Raw genomic sequence first — 17655 nt, forward strand, 5'->3', positions numbered from 1 at the left:
GTTATTTATTGACACTTATGTTAATGAACAACATACAGAGAAATACTGTTTCTCATACTCCCATTGTGCTACATATACATTTACTTCTATTACTACTACAACAAGTGTTACTACTCCTCTATTACTTCTGTTATTATTTATTATTTTTTTATCCATACTACCTGATATAAGATGGGGTGTTACAGCGGCAGGGAACAACAGTGCAAAGTACAAACATAGAATAAGAAAAGACAAGAGAGACTTATTTACATATTGCATCAGCCAAACAAAAGTTGGAAAAAAAAAAAAAAAACTCCAACAGGAGTTGCACAAAGTATTGCACAAAAAAGGGACATGAGGTAATGACAGGGATGAGTTGGTATGTACTTTGCTCTTGTATGTCCAAAATAAGAAGCTCAGCAGCAGCAGTGCCAAGAAATGCTGATGTTAAAGAGTCTGACTGCTGAGGGGACAAAGGACGTCCTGAAGCGCTCCTTCTTGCTCTGTGGGTGCAGCAGTCTCTGGCTGCAGGAGCTTCCTAAAGTCCCAACTGTCTCACACAGAGGGGTGAGTTGTTCCTGATATTTTGACAGTTTGGCCAAAATCCTCCTCTTCCCCCACCTGCTCCGTTGACTCCAGAGGACAGTCCAGGATTCACCCACTTTGTTCCTACAGACATGTTTACATCCACTGTGGACAGTCTGGAAAGTTTCAAACATTTATATCACAGTTTTTGTACATATTGTTTTTGTTGTTGTTCTTTAAAAGTGTCTTGTGTCTCACATGTGCCTTTAATTGTAAAGTTTTATGATTCATAGTCTGACTGTTCTGCTTGGATAGAGCAGAATAGTCTTTACTGTCAGTGCAGAACACAAGTTGTACAGTGCAGCGATGTTTTGTTTTAGCTCTCTGGGATACCCCTTTAAATACAGTATTAAAAAAATAGTAGGAAAAAAATATTTATTCTAAATTAGAGAGGAATGGAATATAAATATGATTAGAAATATGAATATGAATATAAATGACTGTGGAATAGGGAATGTAACTATGGAATATACACATATTATGTACAGTGATGTGCAAATTGTATACAAATACATAACAAGCAGATCACAAGCATGCATTTTAAATACATTACAAATACTTTTTAACTCCAACATGCTGGGCGGCACAGTGGTGTGGTGGTTAGCACTGATGCCTCACAGCACGAAGGTTCCAGGTTCGAATCCAGTCTGAGTGGCCTTTCTGTGTGGAGTTTGCATGTTCGTCCCACCATTCAAAGACATGCTGATTATGTTCATTGGTGATTCTAAATTGTCTGTCTCTCTGTGTTAGCCCTGTGATAGACTGGAGACCTGTCCTCCTAGGCTCCAGCCCCCCACGACCCTTCACAGCGGTTACAGAAGATGAATGAATGAGTATTCCATGAAAAATGTGCAGAGTGGACAAAACCCCTTTTACCCAATTCACTACAGGCTTATGGAACAGAAAGCAACCAATGATCTTGTGCCAGCACTTCTCATCTACCTCATCCTGTATAGGTAGGTCATTTACATCAACAATTAACTGAAATTGTTGATGTGGTTGAAACTCAGGCAGAGAGGTTGTTGGGCTGAGAAACTGTTCTTCACGTCTGCCTAACTACAATACATTAAGACATAAAACTACACAAAACAATGCATGTGTACAACATGTTTTAGCTGTGGGAAGAAAAAATTGTGGCTGTACGATCGTTGTACAATGATGTATTACAGATACCACATTTTCTATACAGATTAAAAATGGGTTAAGGTTCGGCTACTATTCTAAAATTACTGAATTTAAAACATTTTTATTGTCCTAACTTAGAGATATTTTCCTGCACATGACTGCCCCCCACAATTATAACAAATAAACTTACAACTGTAAATTTGCACAAGAATCTTGCCCACACGCTAAATAATACACATAATACATTTTGCACACATCCCGTAGTAAAACGTGACTGAAAAGGTTAGAAAGATGGTGCATACACTAGTTTGTCAAAGTCGGTGTCAGCGACAGTTTCAGGGATAAAAAACAAAGAATATGTTTTCCTCCATCGGATATTTTAACTTAACTGTCCACGACAGCGGCCACTAACCCACTTTTACAGGAAGCTCTTGAAAGCAGCACAGCTCCGCGGTCACATGTGTAGTTTTCACCAATACAAACGCGGCAAACCTTTCCTGTTAACCAATCAGCGTTCGCGAAGCCAGTAGTGAAACGTGATTGGCTGAAACGGAGCCGGAACGACCTGATAGAAACACATGGGGACTGGACTTCACTTCGTGGCTCTAATTTAAAGACAATTTAATGCGGATTTGAGACATGTTTCATCAGTGTTCGGTGGTTTGCGTAAGTAAACATGAAGCGATATTGTTATTTACCATGAAAAGGAGTTTTTTTTCTTTCTTTTTATGTCCTGTTATTTACAAAATAACACGAAAAGTGCTCTTGTTGTTAGCTTGTTTTGCTAACCTGAAGGCTAACGGTGACAGTTCTCACTGAGGGAATATTTTAATATGACTTTATATTTACTTTTTCTTTATCTTTTCCTGCACCATTCATAATGTGCCTTCAGTGAAACTTGTCAAATAGTTATAAAGAGATGGAGACAGCGGCGCTGGTAGCTCCAGTCACAGCTCTGGATTTCCTTCAGGATGCATTTCTGCTAACAGGTGAGATGGGAACCAGCATACAGGTGATTATTCTTGTAATGTCTGTCACTGTTTTTTCACATTGACTCATAGAGATAAGCGTTTTGTTATTATTATTATTATTATTATTATTATTTATTTTTTGAGATAAGAGACTTTATTGTTGCCCCTGGAGAAATGTAGGTGTTACAGCAGCAGGGTAAGTTCAGTTCAATTCAATTTTATTTATATAGCGTCAATAACAATACAAATCGTCTCAAGACGCTTTACAAAAACCCGGCCTGAAACCCCCAGAGCAAGCCTGAAGGCAACGGTGGCAAGGAAAAACTCCCTTTTAACAGGAAGAAACCTCGAGCAGAACCTTAAGCTCATATGGAGGGACCCATCTGCCTAAGGCCAGCCGGGTACAGACAGAAAAGAGAGAAGAGAACAGCAAGATAAACATACATCTGTCATAGATACACATATTTGACTAAAGCGTACATGTGGAATCTTATGATACAAACTGATGATGTTACATGACAGTTTGAAAATGTAAGGAATCACAGGCAGGTTGAAAAATGCAAGTTAGATTTCATATAGAATAAGATAAGAGAACAAAAACTGTACAAGATTACATATATTTAAATATATTAATACAGTTTGGTCAATAACCATCAGTGATTTGTTTAATTGCAGATGTAAAAAGCCTCTAAATGTCTGCCTAACACAAACATATTCATACTCTCTTCAAGGTGAAGGTCCGGTCTTGTCCGTGTACAGTCTCCAGCCTCGTCCTAAAGCCTGCGCCTCGCTCAGTGTCCTCCAGCACCACAGGATCCATGGGATAAGGCCAAGAAGTCAGCCGGCACAAAGCTCAGCCGCTTTGTGCCAGAGAAGGAAAGATGGTAAGTAGAAGAAGATGCTTATTTCACTGTTGTCTCGTGTTGTGTTCAAGGAGCCTGTCTTTCTATATAAATACATAAATACTTACTAGCCAGTGTGAATGAAAAGCAATAGACAAGCAAGTGTTGAGTGAATGATCGCTTCTTTTGATGGTGATCTAAATTTAAAAGTACTTTTGGATGTGGTGCATTCAATTCCTGTTGGTTAATTGTTGTTTTTGTGTTTCTCCACACGCTTCTTCGCATAAATTCTCGACTGTTCGTTCCCCAGGGCCGAGCTCCACCGCAGAGCCGCACTTCTACGACCTCGCCGTATTCGGAGGCAAGGCTGTGAGACTGGTGAGGCTACGTGCTGATCTCCAAGATGGGCATCGCCTCCACTTTGAGATCCCGGGACCCCTCATGGAGCTGCAGGACTGGGCCCTGGATGTCCGCTGGCTCTCTGGAGACAATCAGTCGCTGCTCTGTGTGGCTGTAGCCCACAACAGCGCTCTCCTCCTGGACGTGGTCACAGGAAATGCCCTGGTTCAGCGTTCCTGTCTGGAGGGGTGTTTGCTGTACTCTGCCCTCCTTCTGGTACATGAATCCTGGGCTGATACAGTCTTAGTGGGAGGGACTGTTTTCAACCAGCTGATAATCTGGAAGCCTGGAGGAGGAGATGAAAGCGTTAATTCCGAGCACAAAGCTCCGGTTGAGCGGCGCCTGCTGGGCCACAGCGGTGTCATCTTCAGCATCTCTTACCTCCAGGAGAAAGGATATTTGGCTTCGGCCTCTGACGACCGCAGCGTGCGGGTGTGGGACGTTGGCGCTTTAGGCGGCGCCGGAGGGAAATGCGGGGACTTGAACGCGGCTTGCTTAAGGGTCTTATACGGACACCAAGCCAGGGTGTTCTCGGTGCGCCTCTCCCCGGGGAGAGTGTTCAGTGCCGGGGAAGACGGGGCCTGTTTAGTCTGGGACTGGGCCGGAGGTGGGAAGGTGGTTCGCACGTTGAAGGGGCACCGAGCAGGCGGGGTTCGTGGGCTGGCGGTCAGTGAGGGAACAGGAGATGAAGACAGATGGGTGGCTACAGGAGGCGCTGATGGAGGGGTGAGGTTGTGGCAAGTTGAAGGCGGCGAGGAGAAGGAGGAGAGTCTGGAAGAGGTAGTAACAGAGAAGCTAACTGACCTGAATTTTTTGACTGATCAAGGTGCGCCTAAAGCAGTTTGTTTAGCAGGAGGAGAGGACGGAAATACAAGCTGGAGTCGGAGTAAAATTGTGGTTTGCACTGATAAAGGAAGAGTTTGCCAATACAGCGAGGGGAAGTGGGAGGCGATATGGGAGGGGACTGCTGAGTTTCAGTCCTACTGTGTGATGGAAACGGTCACCGTCAGCGTGAAAGAGTCAGCTGACAGCGTTCACCTGTGTGCTGTTGGAAACCTCAGCGGGTCCTTACAGGTGTTTCCCACTTCTCAACCTGAACGTGGGATTCTGCTTTCATGCGGCTCGGGGAAAGTCCACAGTTTAATTTGGCTCAAGGGAAAAGACGGCGTGCATTTGCTCGCGTCTGGCGCTGAAGGGCTTGTCCATCGCTGGCGTTTAGACGTAAAACTAGATGAAAACTGTTCCTTAGTTCTTAGCGTTAATCCTCTTCCTACTTTCCTCCTCCCCCCATGCGCTAAGCGCTGGCTCACGGCCGCGGTGGGCCTCCACTCCAGGCCGCGGGAGGTGCTCTGGGTTTGCGGAGACAGGAGAGGGTCCTTGCTTTTATTTCAGGAGAGAGAAAAGTCTGAGCAGAAGGAGTCAGGCGATGATGGAAACTCAAGAATGGTGGCGAAGGAGGAAGTGCATGACATGAGGCTGCAGCCGCTGAGCTGCCTGTTTGGCGTGCATGGGAAACAGGGGGTAACTTCAGTATGTGAATACAAAGGGCTGCTCTACAGCACTGGCAGGGACGGCTGTGTGAGGGTCTGCAGAGTGCAAGAGAGTAGACGGAGTAGTCCTGGGGAGACTGTAGAGAACAAAGACGGTCTTCAGCTGGAGGTTCTCAGAGTCCAGCGGGCCTGTAAGGGTATGGAGTGGCTGGAGAGGATTTTATTTCTCGAGCCTGAAGTTCCATTGGAGAAGGACGATGAAGAGGATGAGGTGAAGGAGGAGTGTGAGAATCGGTCTGAGGCAAAGCAGTCGAGTTGGACAGAAAAGTTTGCAGGGGAGAAAAAAGAGGAAAACAGGGGACGAGAGGCCAGGTTTGCCATCGTCGGCTTCCACGCTGTCCACTTTGTGGTTTGGGACCCTGTGAAGCAGGAGAGGCTGTTAGCGGTGCCCTGTGGCGGGGGGCACCGCTCTTGGAGTCTCTGGCCGTCCCACAAAGGGCTTTGGCCCGGATACGGAGCTTTGGTCTTCATCAAGCAGGGGGCTGTGCTGGCTTCGCAACCCCCCGGAGAGGAGGCCGAAAAAGCAGGAAGGACCGGAGGATGGGATCTGAGAGAGGGCGTCCACGGGAGAGGAATCGGTTGCGTGTGCAGGCTAGGGAGAATAGAGGAGCCTGGGAACGGGATTCAAACGAGTTTTACTGCAAATCAAACTGAAACTGAAGTGAAACGAGGTAAATTTCATTGGGAAGTCATGGTGACAGGAGGAGAGGACACTAGCTTAACTGTCCTGGCTGTGCATCCCGCGTCCGGCAGCGTTAAAGTTCTCTCAGTTATCACCGACCACATTTCGAGCGTTCGCACGGTGGCCGCTATAACGCGTCCAGAGGGAGAGTCTCTCTCCGCGCTGCTTGTGTCCGCCGGCGGCCGGGCTCAGATAGAGTGCTACCGCCTGTTGGTCGTCTGGGACGGGCAGCTGCAGGCTCCTTCCTGTCAGGTGATCCAGGTGGCCAGTCACCGGCTGGACGACCAGTGGGAGAGGAAGCGGAACCGGCACAAGACGGTGAAAATGGACCCAGAGACGAGGCGAGCTCCGAGTATAAAATCACGATCTATAGCTTTTCTGTAAATCTACCTCTGATTAAGTCTTAGCTGTTGTGTGTCTGTGTGTTTTTAGGTACATGTCCGTAGCGGTGGTGGATGAAAGCTCAGACTGCGTTCTCCTGGCTCTGTCCTGCAGTGACGGTGCTGTCAGGTCGGTGTGATGAGAGAAAATCAAGCGCTCCTCATGAGCAGATAAATGATCTTTATGACCTGTGATAGACTGGAGACCTGTCCAGGGTGTACCCCGCCTCTCGCCCAATGACAGCTGGGATAGGCTCCAGCTCCCCTGTGACCCTCCAGAGGTCAAACAGTTACAGAAAATGAATGAATGAATAATATATTTCCACATATACATTGACGCTTGAAAATATTTGCACCTTTCTACATAAAAATGACTCAAAACATCAGCGGATTACTTATAGAAGTCCTGAAACTAGACAAAGAGACTCGTCAAGTCCAAATTAGAGTTCATCTGTTTCCAATCAGTGTGATGAGACCCAGGTGGCGTTCAGTTCCCCTTTCTTCTTAAAAAAAACAGACATTTATTACAACTTGATCTTCACAACACATGTTTGATGACAGTGTATGAGGACACGGAGCTTTCTGAGGACCTCTTTAAAAGAGCTGTTGTTGCTCATCAGGCTGGAAAAAAGTTGCAAAACCGTATATAAAGAGTTTGGAATCAACTAAATCTACAGTCAGACAGATTGAGAACAAATGGAGGAGGTTTAAGACGACCGTTACCCTCCACAGGACTGGTCCGCCCACAAAGATCAATCCAAAAGCAAGACACGTAATAGTCTGAGAGGTTTAAAGGCCTCTCTCACATTTCCTAATGTTAATGTTCATGAATCCACCACACTGCTCTGCAAAAAGAACGTTTCTACCCGTCTGCAGTTTTTATTAAACGTCATGTGGACGAGCCAGAAGACTATTGGGACAATGTTTTGTAGATGGATGAGACCTAAGTAGAATTATTTGGTTTAAACGAGAGGCATCATGTCTGGAGAAACATGGGGGTACTAATGTTCTTGTTCAGGCCTGTTTTGCTGCATCTGGTCCAGGTCTGTCTTTGAAGCTGACTGATTTTTTCTTGGATACATAAATACACAAGCATAATATTTCTGTTTCATTAGTTTGATTGGCTTCTCTTTGTCTACTTTCAGGACAAACTACTTTTAAGTGCCACTGTATGTGATAGATCTTTCCATCTTTATTGCATTTATAGAACTTGTGCAGGCACGTGATGCATGTGTTTAATCCACATAAAGGCGATGGGGTTTATCCTGTGTTTTGTCAATCTTGAAAGCTCTTGTGTCATTTTATTTTTCCTCTGATCTCTGATCTTTCTAACTTTTCTTTGCTTTTCTCACGCCTTCACTGTGTTTTCCAGGTTGTTCTCGGTCAGCGAAGTCAAATGTCGAGTTGATCTGTTGTGGGAGACGTTTCACCACCAGCGCTGCGTGCTCAGCGTCGCCACCTCCACCCTGGAAGATGACAAAGGCAACAGGTGGGTTTGTCTTTAATTTTCATTTTCAACTTATTTTGTGGAAACTTGTGAAGATTTTAGGTTGTATTAAAGAACAGATTGGCAGATAAATATTTAAAAGTCAAATATAATAAAGTAAAGATGATCTCTGCTGTGCCTTCCTCTCAGGTACACGCTGCTGTTCAGCGCTGCCACAGATGGGAAAATTGCAGTGTGGGATTTGACCAAAGCTTTATCTTTTGGGAGCAATACTTCCAGCAGTCCTGCACCTCCACCAACCCCCTGCCTTAACATCCCCGCCCACCAGAGCGGCGTCAACTCATTGGCCGTTTGGGCAGAGAAACTGGGACAACAAGAGGGCGGTTGCCTGGTGACTGTTGCTAGCGGCGGGGATGATGGGCAGCTGACCGTGTCCTCCATTAGGGTGCAGTACCCAGAAGATGGGAGGGCCGAGGGGAGCAGAGGCTATTCTCAGATTTCTGAGTCCCAGACTTTGCTGCAGCTCCAACACTCAAAGCAGCTCCAGCTTCATCTCCGCTCTCAGTCCCGCGTCCCTCTGGCTCACGCTGCCCCTCTAACTGCCCTGAAGCTCCTGAGGCCAGGCCTCGTGGTCTCCACTTCCTCAGATCAGAGGGTTTGCCTGTGGAAGGTGTGCAGCGCCGGCGTCGGCCACAGTGCGGCGCTGTGCTGCCACGTTGCGGACGCTTCGGGACTCGCGGTGTGGGAGGGGGAGGAAGGAGATGAAAAGGGGACGACAAGATTTGAGACTGAGCAGGAGATTGCTGTTTGGGGAGGAAAAGGGAGTCAGACAGGATTAACAACAGAGGGTGAGACAGGTGGGAGGTTTAATAAGGATGAGGAGCCGGCTGACGAGGCCGGGGGAGGAGAACCTGTTGAGGCAGCGGGGGAGACAGGTGACCCAGATTGTGAGACCTGTGATAAAGAGGGAGTGGAGACAAGTGGTGAGACAAGTGGTGATCCAAGAAGTCAAACAGAGACTGACGGTTTAGATAAGACGGCGAGTGAGGTGAAGACTGAGGCAGGGTTGAAAGCTTCCTGTGAGGGCAGGAAGAGGACGGAGAAGACGGGATGGGTGCTGGTCTGTGGACAGGGCTTCCAGCTGCTACGGGTCAGGAACCCAGACGGAGAGAAAAGAGACAAAACTGGAAAGGACAAGATGAACCAACGAGTTAAAGTGACTTTCCAAAACAAGTCAGAGGAAATGAAATGAAAACAATTAAGAGGAGACATGAAAACCTTTTTAACTGCTGATTTTTTTATTTTTTTTTTTTAAATAAAGATAATTTATTCCTCATCTTTCTTATTACTTATGGGGTATAAGTGAAATGTAATCACTTTAACTTGACTCACTGAGTTGCAGATTATAGAGCAGCCCACTGAGCCTGAAAGAATCGATTTGAGCAGCGACGTGTGTCTGCAGTTGTTTCTCCTGGTAAGACACAGGCAGTACATGAAAAAAAAAAAAAATATGGTGTGTTACGTCACATGCTGCCAGGAAATAAAGCTCCTTTTTTATTGTTTTTGAGGTAAGCCTTGGGACTCTGTATGAACCAGACCAAACCAAATCGTCGGATTTACAGAACCCAGTCAAACCATCCAGATAATGATTAAATTTGTGGTTTATATATAATCCACCTACTCCAATTACATATGCCCCCACAAACCAGTCACGACTGACTTAAGGCCGGTGGACAACATGATGATACAGTGGATATATAACAAGTCCAGGCCGACTGTTAACATATTCGAGGATTTGTGCCTTTTATTATAAGATTTAACAACCTTGATACTGAAACCCACGTTCCAGAGTCCCCCCCCCCAGACTTTCTAAACGATTCAAACTCTACCTGGGCTATTCCAAAACATTAATCTTCTATGCGTCTTGCCACCTTGTCCCAGCTCAGAGTGACTTGAGCAACAACCAGTTCTTACCAGACAGAGCTGCAGCTGCTTCACTGTTGTTGTTGTTGGCCCCCGTGACCAGTATTTACTCACAGAGTTCGTAGGGACGTCCCGTTCTTGATAATGTCACTGTTTTGCCACATTTTCTCCACTTAAAGACTGTCTTCACTTTGCTCCACGGTATATCTAATGCTTTGGACTATACACCACCGTTCAGGCATAAGATTATGACCACCTTCCTAATATTGCGTAGCTCTCCGTTGTGCCTCCAAAACAGTTGCGACTCATCAGAGAATGGACATGGGCCTTCTGAGGGTGTCCTGTGGTGTCAGTGATTGACATGACTTTGGGTCCTATGGGTCGAGGGGAGGGTCCTCTGTGGATCATCCCACAGCTGTTTGATCAGTTTGGGATCTAGTGAGTTTGGAGGCCAGGTCAACACCTTGTGCTGTTCTTCATGTTTTTTTGAGTTGTTCCTAAAGCGTTTTTGTGTGTGTGTGTGTCAGGCTGCATCCTGCTGCCATCAAGAAGTGTCATTGCTATGGGGTGGGGGTGCCTGGTCTGGTCTAGGTGGGTGCTAAATGTCTAAGTAACATCCACAAGAATGAATGCCAGGTCCAAAAGTTTCCCAGCAGAACATTGAATTGTCACAAGATGATCAATGTTATTTACTTCTCCTGTCATAATGTTCTGGCTGATCGGTGTATTGGTTTTTCAGTGGAACTGGTGCAAAAGCTTTGGTAAGATTTATCTGCAAACTGTCCCATTAATAATGGTCATAACGATGGAAACCCCCGCATAGGCCTGACTGCTTGGTACAGCATGAGCCTCTGTCTCACAGCTTCTGAAACTCTGTTTGTACTGGGACTCCGTTATGTACACAAACAAGTCAAGAGGGTGAGCGCGGAGTGTGTGTGTTCGCCCGGGGATTTGTACATGTACGGTATAACCATGCCCACTCATGCTGTGAGGAGGCCGTGCTCATTTTGGCGTGCATTTTTCAGCAGTGTGGAAGACGAATGTCTTGTGTAAAGAAATGCCAGCGCTGCTTAAGTGGCGCGCTGATATATGGGAGCTGTGCGCTCGATTATTTGCATATTTGCCGTGCGTGCGTGCGTCTGCTTGGCATGCTAATGTAGCCGTGTCAGATGAGGTGTGAGACGGCCCGCGGAACGTTCACCCTCCGCCACGTTAAATGTCACATACGCTGTAGGTTAGGAAGTGTGCTGATTCACTGCATGGATTTAAATCATGTCAGATAAAATGTGCGTGTGTGTGTGTGTGTGTGTGTGTGTGTGTGTGTGTGTGTGTGTCGTTACTTGTGTTACTCACGTTGTGGGGACTTCAGTTTTGGGGATTGACTGCAAGGCCTCATGTAATAAATCATTTATTTTAAGGGTGAAGACTCCGGGAGTCCATATCATGTGTTCAGGAGTGCTGGAAATGCAACTGTGTGTTTGTGATGCTAAATAAAAAAATCTGCCATAACATTATGACCACTGACAGGAGAACTGAATAACATTGACCATCTTGTGACAATTCAGTGTTTTGCTGGGAAACTTTTGGACCTGGTATTCATTCATGTGGATGTTACTTAGACATGTAGCACCCACCTAGACCAGACTAGGCACCCCCACCCCATAGCAATCACACTCCCTGATGGCAGCAGGCTGACACAGACACAGACACACAACACCTCTTTGGGAACAACTCAAAAAAACATGAAGAACAGCACGAGGTGTTGACCTGGCCTCCAAATTCACTAGATCCCAAAGTGATCACGTATCTGTGGGATGATCCACAGAGGCCCCTCCCCTCAACCCATAGGACCCAAAGGCCCCCCACTAACAACATTCTGTTCCCAGACACCACAGGACACCCTCAGGAGGCCTGTGTCCATTCTCTGATGAGTTTTGGAGGCACAAGGGAGACCTACACAATATTAGGAAGGTGGTCATAATGTTATGCCTGATCGGTGCATGTCTGACATTAGCTAAATTAGATGTGTGTGTGTGTGTGCATTGAGGGTTGCACGGAGGTCAGATCCCGTGAAGGGGCCCGACTGCAGGTATCCATGAATATTTTAATATTTCAGTCTCGTCTCACGTTGCTTTTTGTCAAGCACCCATCTCACCGCCCGCCGCTCGCAATGAAAGATGAGAAAGGAAGAGGAAGAGGAAGAGGGAGGAAGGAAAGCAGTGTTAGAGGGTGGAGAAGAGGATGGACTTGAAGAGAGAAAGAGAGAATGAAAGCTTCCAGCATCTTATTTCCCATAGTACCTTCTGTAGCCACCACTAACTCACAAAGGGAAGAAAGGATGAGGGAGAGTGAAAGCACCCAGTGTTGACAAGGGAAAGGTGAGGAGGGAGAAAAGGGGAGGGGGAGACAGAGAAAGGGAAAGGCACCTGCAGCGCTGAGTGTCGCTTCTGATTTCTGTTGGGTTACATAAGCAGCAAACAGGCCGACTGATGAGTGTGAGATGAGATGCTGTCCAAAACCAGGATTTTTAAGTTTGATGGAAAGGCAGCGTTTTTGAGTCATCCCCTCAGCCTTCAAGCAACATGTGGCGAGGGAGGAAACAACTTATGGACTCGAGCCTGAGAAATCCTCACCATCTGCAGCGATGAAGTGCCAGTAGAGAAAAACTGTCCCTGCATCATCTCGACAACCTGTGTGTGAGTGTGAGTGTGTGTGAGGGATGTTTCGCTTAACCCAGGAGAACGCGACGTAAGAGTGCAGCTGTCCCGGTGCAGGAAGAGTAACATTTGACATCCATCAGACAGGTATACACACTCACTCACTGCTTCTGACAACCCTGTCGTCTACGCTGTGAAATGTTTGCTTTGTAAAACCGTGGTGTCAAGAAGATATCCTCCTTTTTTTAAGGATTTCTTTTCTTTTGATCAGGATGTTTTTGGGACTTTTTTCCTCATTTAAAAGTTTTTTTAATTTAAAAGCCAGTGAAGACAGGGTGGAAGTTTGTCTTCAAGCAACCCACCAAGTCCAGTTGCCCTAGTTTCAGCTTAGTTTTTTGAACAGGTTTACCCCATTTGCAGTTTGCACAAAATAACATGTGTAAACAGTCTGAATCTGGAACAAGGTATTTGGTGGATCCAAAAGGACCCAATCAAACTTTGCATTAATGTCTGACCTGGCCTCAGGGATTCCAAGTGGCTAGCTTTTAATATCTGTGGTCACACCTGGTGTTGAAATGCGTCTCCACACGTCCCATGCCACGATCTGAGTTTAGCGCGCTGGATACAAATAATCATCAACATCATCAGGAGCAGCTGCTGTCCCTAATGGATCTCCCATGTACAGCTTGTTTGTTGTGTGTGTGCACCATGACTTGGGGAGATGATGCATATTTTGGAACTTTCGCTTTCTGGAAGATCTTAAATAATTATCTCATTTCTGCACGAAGCTCATGCATGTGAATGGTTGTCTGCGATAGACCCACCTCTCGCCCAGTGATAGCTGGGATCCAACCGCCCCACAACCCTCCAGAGGACAAGCGGTTACAAGAAATGAATGAATGTATACACAAGAGCACCACTGTTGCTCTTTACTGTGGTCCCAGGACGAGTTGTGTTCTACAACAGGAATGCAGACCACCTCCAAATGTGAACTGAGATCCCGTCATTCAAATACGGCGTGTTCACACCTGTGCTTTAAGCTGGCCACCTGTGATCCGATTGCCTGGGATGGATGCTAATGCATGGTCTGCAGATTTACAGGTCATTTTTACGATCAAAATTAAAAAGAATTATCTAAAATGATAGGACAAGTGGAAATGATTATCTCATGATGCTGTTACAGGTTCAGTCCATTTAAGACCTCCACGTTTGACCCAAAACCAAAATTGTCAACCTCGTCAATTGGAGTTTCTCTGGAAAACGTCAAAATGTCTGAACCAAACCTGGGCTTCTGTCCAACAATGGATTCGATATTTCCGTGTGGAATAAGTAGTCATGCCACTGCCACAGTTATAAACTAAACACTGGAAAAAGTAATCGGTAATAGTAGGCAGCAATTTGAGAAACCGCACGCACGTATTTTGGCGTCAGCTAGGAGCATGTTGATTCAACTGTTTTTTGTTTTTTTTTGCCCTCAGGCTCTCAGATTGGTAATGTCACGTGAACGGCTGCCTTTCATTGGTTCATCAGGGAGTAAAGCGACAGGTAATCAACTCAACTCATAAGCAGTAAACAAAGGGAAGTACAGTAGAAGCTGTAGACGTAGAAGTAGAAGCATTGCCAGGAGCTAAATATTAAACTCCTACACTTAGAAGCTATAATGTTATTTAAATGTGAATTTGTCATTGTTGCCATCTACTGATGGTTTTCACACTGAATGACTGATATCCTCATTATGCACAAATGCAGGTTTTTTTGATGCGTAACTCTGGAAAATGAAAATATATCCATGAGTACACTGAGGCAGCACTGTTTGAGTGAATTTGTAAAGAAAACTCCATCCAAACACCATCTGTCACCTTATTATTGACGCTCAAATCAACCAAATGTACACTCATTCTTGTTTTAATATATACAGCCAAGTCAACTCTCCAGCGCCACCACCAGACCAATAACAGAAGACTCAACCAGCAGCAGCAGACGTCCTCCTCCTCTTCCTCCTCTCAGCCTAAACCAGGACCTTCCACCACCACCACCACCATCCTCCTCGCTGACACCACCATGACACCATGGGGGGGCTTGGATCTCTCTGAATCCTCCTTTACCTCAATCCCCGCACCACTTCCTCCTCGACCTCCCCCGCCTCCACCACCTCCACCTCCTCCTGCTCCTCAGCCCACGCCGTCCACTCCTTATCGTGGGAGACGGGAGGAAGACGAAGAAAGTTCAAGTATGGACTCTGAAACTCCATCTCCAGCTCTGGTGGCTCCTCAGAACAACGCAGGTACACCTTTGATAATGTTTTATTTTAACTGTTTTAAATTAACTGGAGAATAAGTCCGTCTCTAGATCCCTCCAAGGGTTCATGTTGTAGTGTTATACCAATCCTTCAGTTTTATTTAAATACTAACATGTATTTATGTAACCGCTCTCATGTCACCTTACTCAACTGGATAACATGAACCCTAGCCTACTAAACAACACTATAACTAACTAATTTAAGTCATGTAGAAGACAGATTGGATTTATTATTAATGCTAAATGGATTACCATTACCACGTGCAACACATTAATATTTTAAATGTTTTAGCTGGGTTGGTTTCACAAACACAAGGCCAAAGGAGAAGCACGGGTGTAAATAATCCACCTGAATTCCAATTAGCTGCTTCAGGTTAAGGGTCTCGCTATTATACTGGATGTACAGGGAGAGGAACTTAAAATGGGACTCGAGGAACTGTGATTCCAACACGGGAAGTTGTACCGTATACACAAAATGCTTTGGATTCAAGAGCTGACACTTGTTAACTCCTAAAAAGAAAACTCTATACGACTAAATCATATTATACACCGATCAACCACAACATTATGACAGGAGAAGTGAATAACATTGACGATCTTGTGACAGTTCAATGTTCTGCTAGACATGCAGCACCCACCTAGACCAGACCAGGCACCCCCACCCCATAGCAATGACACTCCTTGATGGCAGCAGCCATCCCCAGCAGGATGCAGCCTAACACAGGCACACACGACACTCTTTAACTTAAAAAAGAAAACAAAAACCGTGAAGAACGGCTCAAGGTGTTGACTTGGCCTCCAAATTCACCAGATCCCAAACTGATCAAGTATCTGTGGGATGATCCACAGAGGGCCCTCCCCTCAACCCATAGCACCCAAAGGCCCCCCACTAACAACATTTGGTTGCCAGACACCACAGGACACCCTCAGAAGGCCCATGTCCATTCTCTGATGAACTGTTTTGGAGGCACAAAGGAGACGTACACAATATTAGGAAGGTGGTCATAATGTTGTGGCCTGATTGGTGTATTAACTTACCGCTCACCTCTGAAGTATCTGAAAATATCTGCAAATACGACACAACTCCTGAGCTCAGATGTTAAGGAAGTTTTTCGGACTTTACTAATTGTGAATACCACAAGAGGGCGCCGTCCTTAATGTTTTTTTTCTTGTGATCACACTAAAAAACTCGACCTCATTTCAAGGCAGCAGTTCACAAGAAAAGTCCAGTTGAGTGAAGCTGTGATGGAGCTTTTGATCAAGCTTATAGTTAGGGCTGGACTAAACCATCCCTTAGTTATGCTGCTATAGGCCTAGGCTGCTGGGGGACGATGCACCAAACACATGTCCTCCTTCTTTCTTCTCTCTCCTCTCTCGCATCCTCCACTTTCTTTTCTCTGGCACAGAGCTCTTGCCCTCTAATTTCCTATCTACTCCTCGTCATGCAGTTCTGTGCTATTACTATGTAGAATGTTTACTGCTGTGCCCCCCCCCCCCCCCCCCCCTTCCCCCCTCTTCCCCCCTCTTCTTGTGAGTATCTCTGGCCTGGAGTTGTGTGTTTCCTGTGGAGCTCTATACTACATCTGTTGTCGTGGTCTCATCAGCCTGCCCAGTCTTCATGGAATCCTGCAGTTATCCACTCCTACCTGAATGAACAATTCTCCAACCTGCCTATGATTCCTCTTACATTTTCAAACTGTCATGTAACATCATCAGTTTGTATCATAAGATTCCACATGTACGCTTTAGTCAGATATGTGTATCTATGACAGATGTATGTTTATCTTGCTGTTCTCTTCTCTTCTCTCTTTGCTGTTCTCTTCTCTCTTTCTTCTGTCTGTACCCGGCTGGCCTTAGGCAGATGGGTCCCTCCATATGAGCTGGGTTCTGCTCGAGGTTTCTTCCTGTTAAAAGGGAGTTTTTCCTTGCCACCGTTGCCTTCAGGCTTGCTCTGGGGGTTTCAGGCCGGGTTTTTGTAAAGCGTCTTGAGACGATTTGTATTGTTATTGACGCTATATAAATAAAATTGAATTGAATTGAATTTAATTGAATGGAGACACCCTTCCAGCTTTGCCATACCAATGGGCCCTAACCCAAAGATCTTCTGTCACCCTTGTCTGCGCAGGTGGAGTGGGCAGAGGGTTGCGGGCGAGGAGGAGGGTGTTGCCTCAGCGTCGGGCTCCCCGTCCTGCCCGTCTCCCGCCCCTGCGTCCGGTCACCAACCTCAGCTTCTCTCGGAGCTTCACTTTCTCCTTCTTCGAGTTGCCGCTGCACCAGTCTCCTCGCTGCCGAGCTGAACGCGTCAGAAACCTCTTGCTGCTTTTGAAACAGATACACTACTGACGGGACAGTTGGTCCCTGTTCCTGCTGATAGGACGGGGGAGTCTGCAAACAATCTCATTATTTAGTCAGCAGTGGTGCAGTGAGATTTGTATTTGTATAGTATTAGATATATGAATGAGATTATATGTGCATTCTGTTAAATCTCTGTGTATCAGTTTTAAAATACTGCATTTAGGGTTTGAACTTTTGAACATTGTGCAGGTATTTGAAATCTTTTACTACATTGATGGTTTTTGTGTGGGGCAAAGATTTATTTTTAATGACTTAAGAATCAGTAGGGCCCTGAATTTCACTTTAGAATAATTAAAAATGTGCTTGGAAGGGTGCATACAACACACATCGCTTAGCCATAACATTATGACCACTTACAGATGATGTGAATAACACTGAATATCCTATTATCATGCCACCTGTCAGTGGGTGGGTTATAGAGCAAGTGAACATTTGCTCCTCGAGCAAATTTTCTCCTCATGG

General features: G+C 45.7%; 1 protein-coding gene across 3 annotated transcripts; it reads left to right on the plus strand.

Annotated features, from left to right (window-relative positions):
• Positions 1 to 1921: 1921 nt before the first annotated feature.
• wdr6 (WD repeat domain 6) lies at positions 1922 to 9290 on the plus strand. Of its 3 annotated transcripts, none has more exons than XM_084552910.1 (7): positions 1922 to 2355; positions 2558 to 2678; positions 3392 to 3544; positions 3813 to 6474; positions 6566 to 6643; positions 7886 to 8002; positions 8150 to 9290. In XM_084552910.1, exons 2-7 carry the CDS (start codon positions 2609 to 2611, stop codon positions 9210 to 9212), a joined length of 4143 nt encoding a protein of 1380 aa, XP_084409036.1. In that variant the 5' UTR covers positions 1922 to 2355; positions 2558 to 2608; the 3' UTR covers positions 9213 to 9290. The 3 variants fall into 3 exon arrangements, with proteins under 3 accessions (XP_084409036.1, XP_084409038.1, XP_084409037.1); XM_084552912.1 differs by having other exon boundaries at positions 2582 to 2678; XM_084552911.1 differs by lacking the exon at positions 1922 to 2355 and having other exon boundaries at positions 2377 to 2678.
• The last annotated feature ends 8365 nt before the right edge of the window (positions 9291 to 17655 follow it).

This window comes from Chelon labrosus, assembly GCF_963514085.1.
Source record: "Chelon labrosus genome assembly, chromosome: 10".
In the NCBI taxonomy this organism is placed as follows: Eukaryota; Metazoa; Chordata; class Actinopteri; order Mugiliformes; family Mugilidae; genus Chelon; species Chelon labrosus.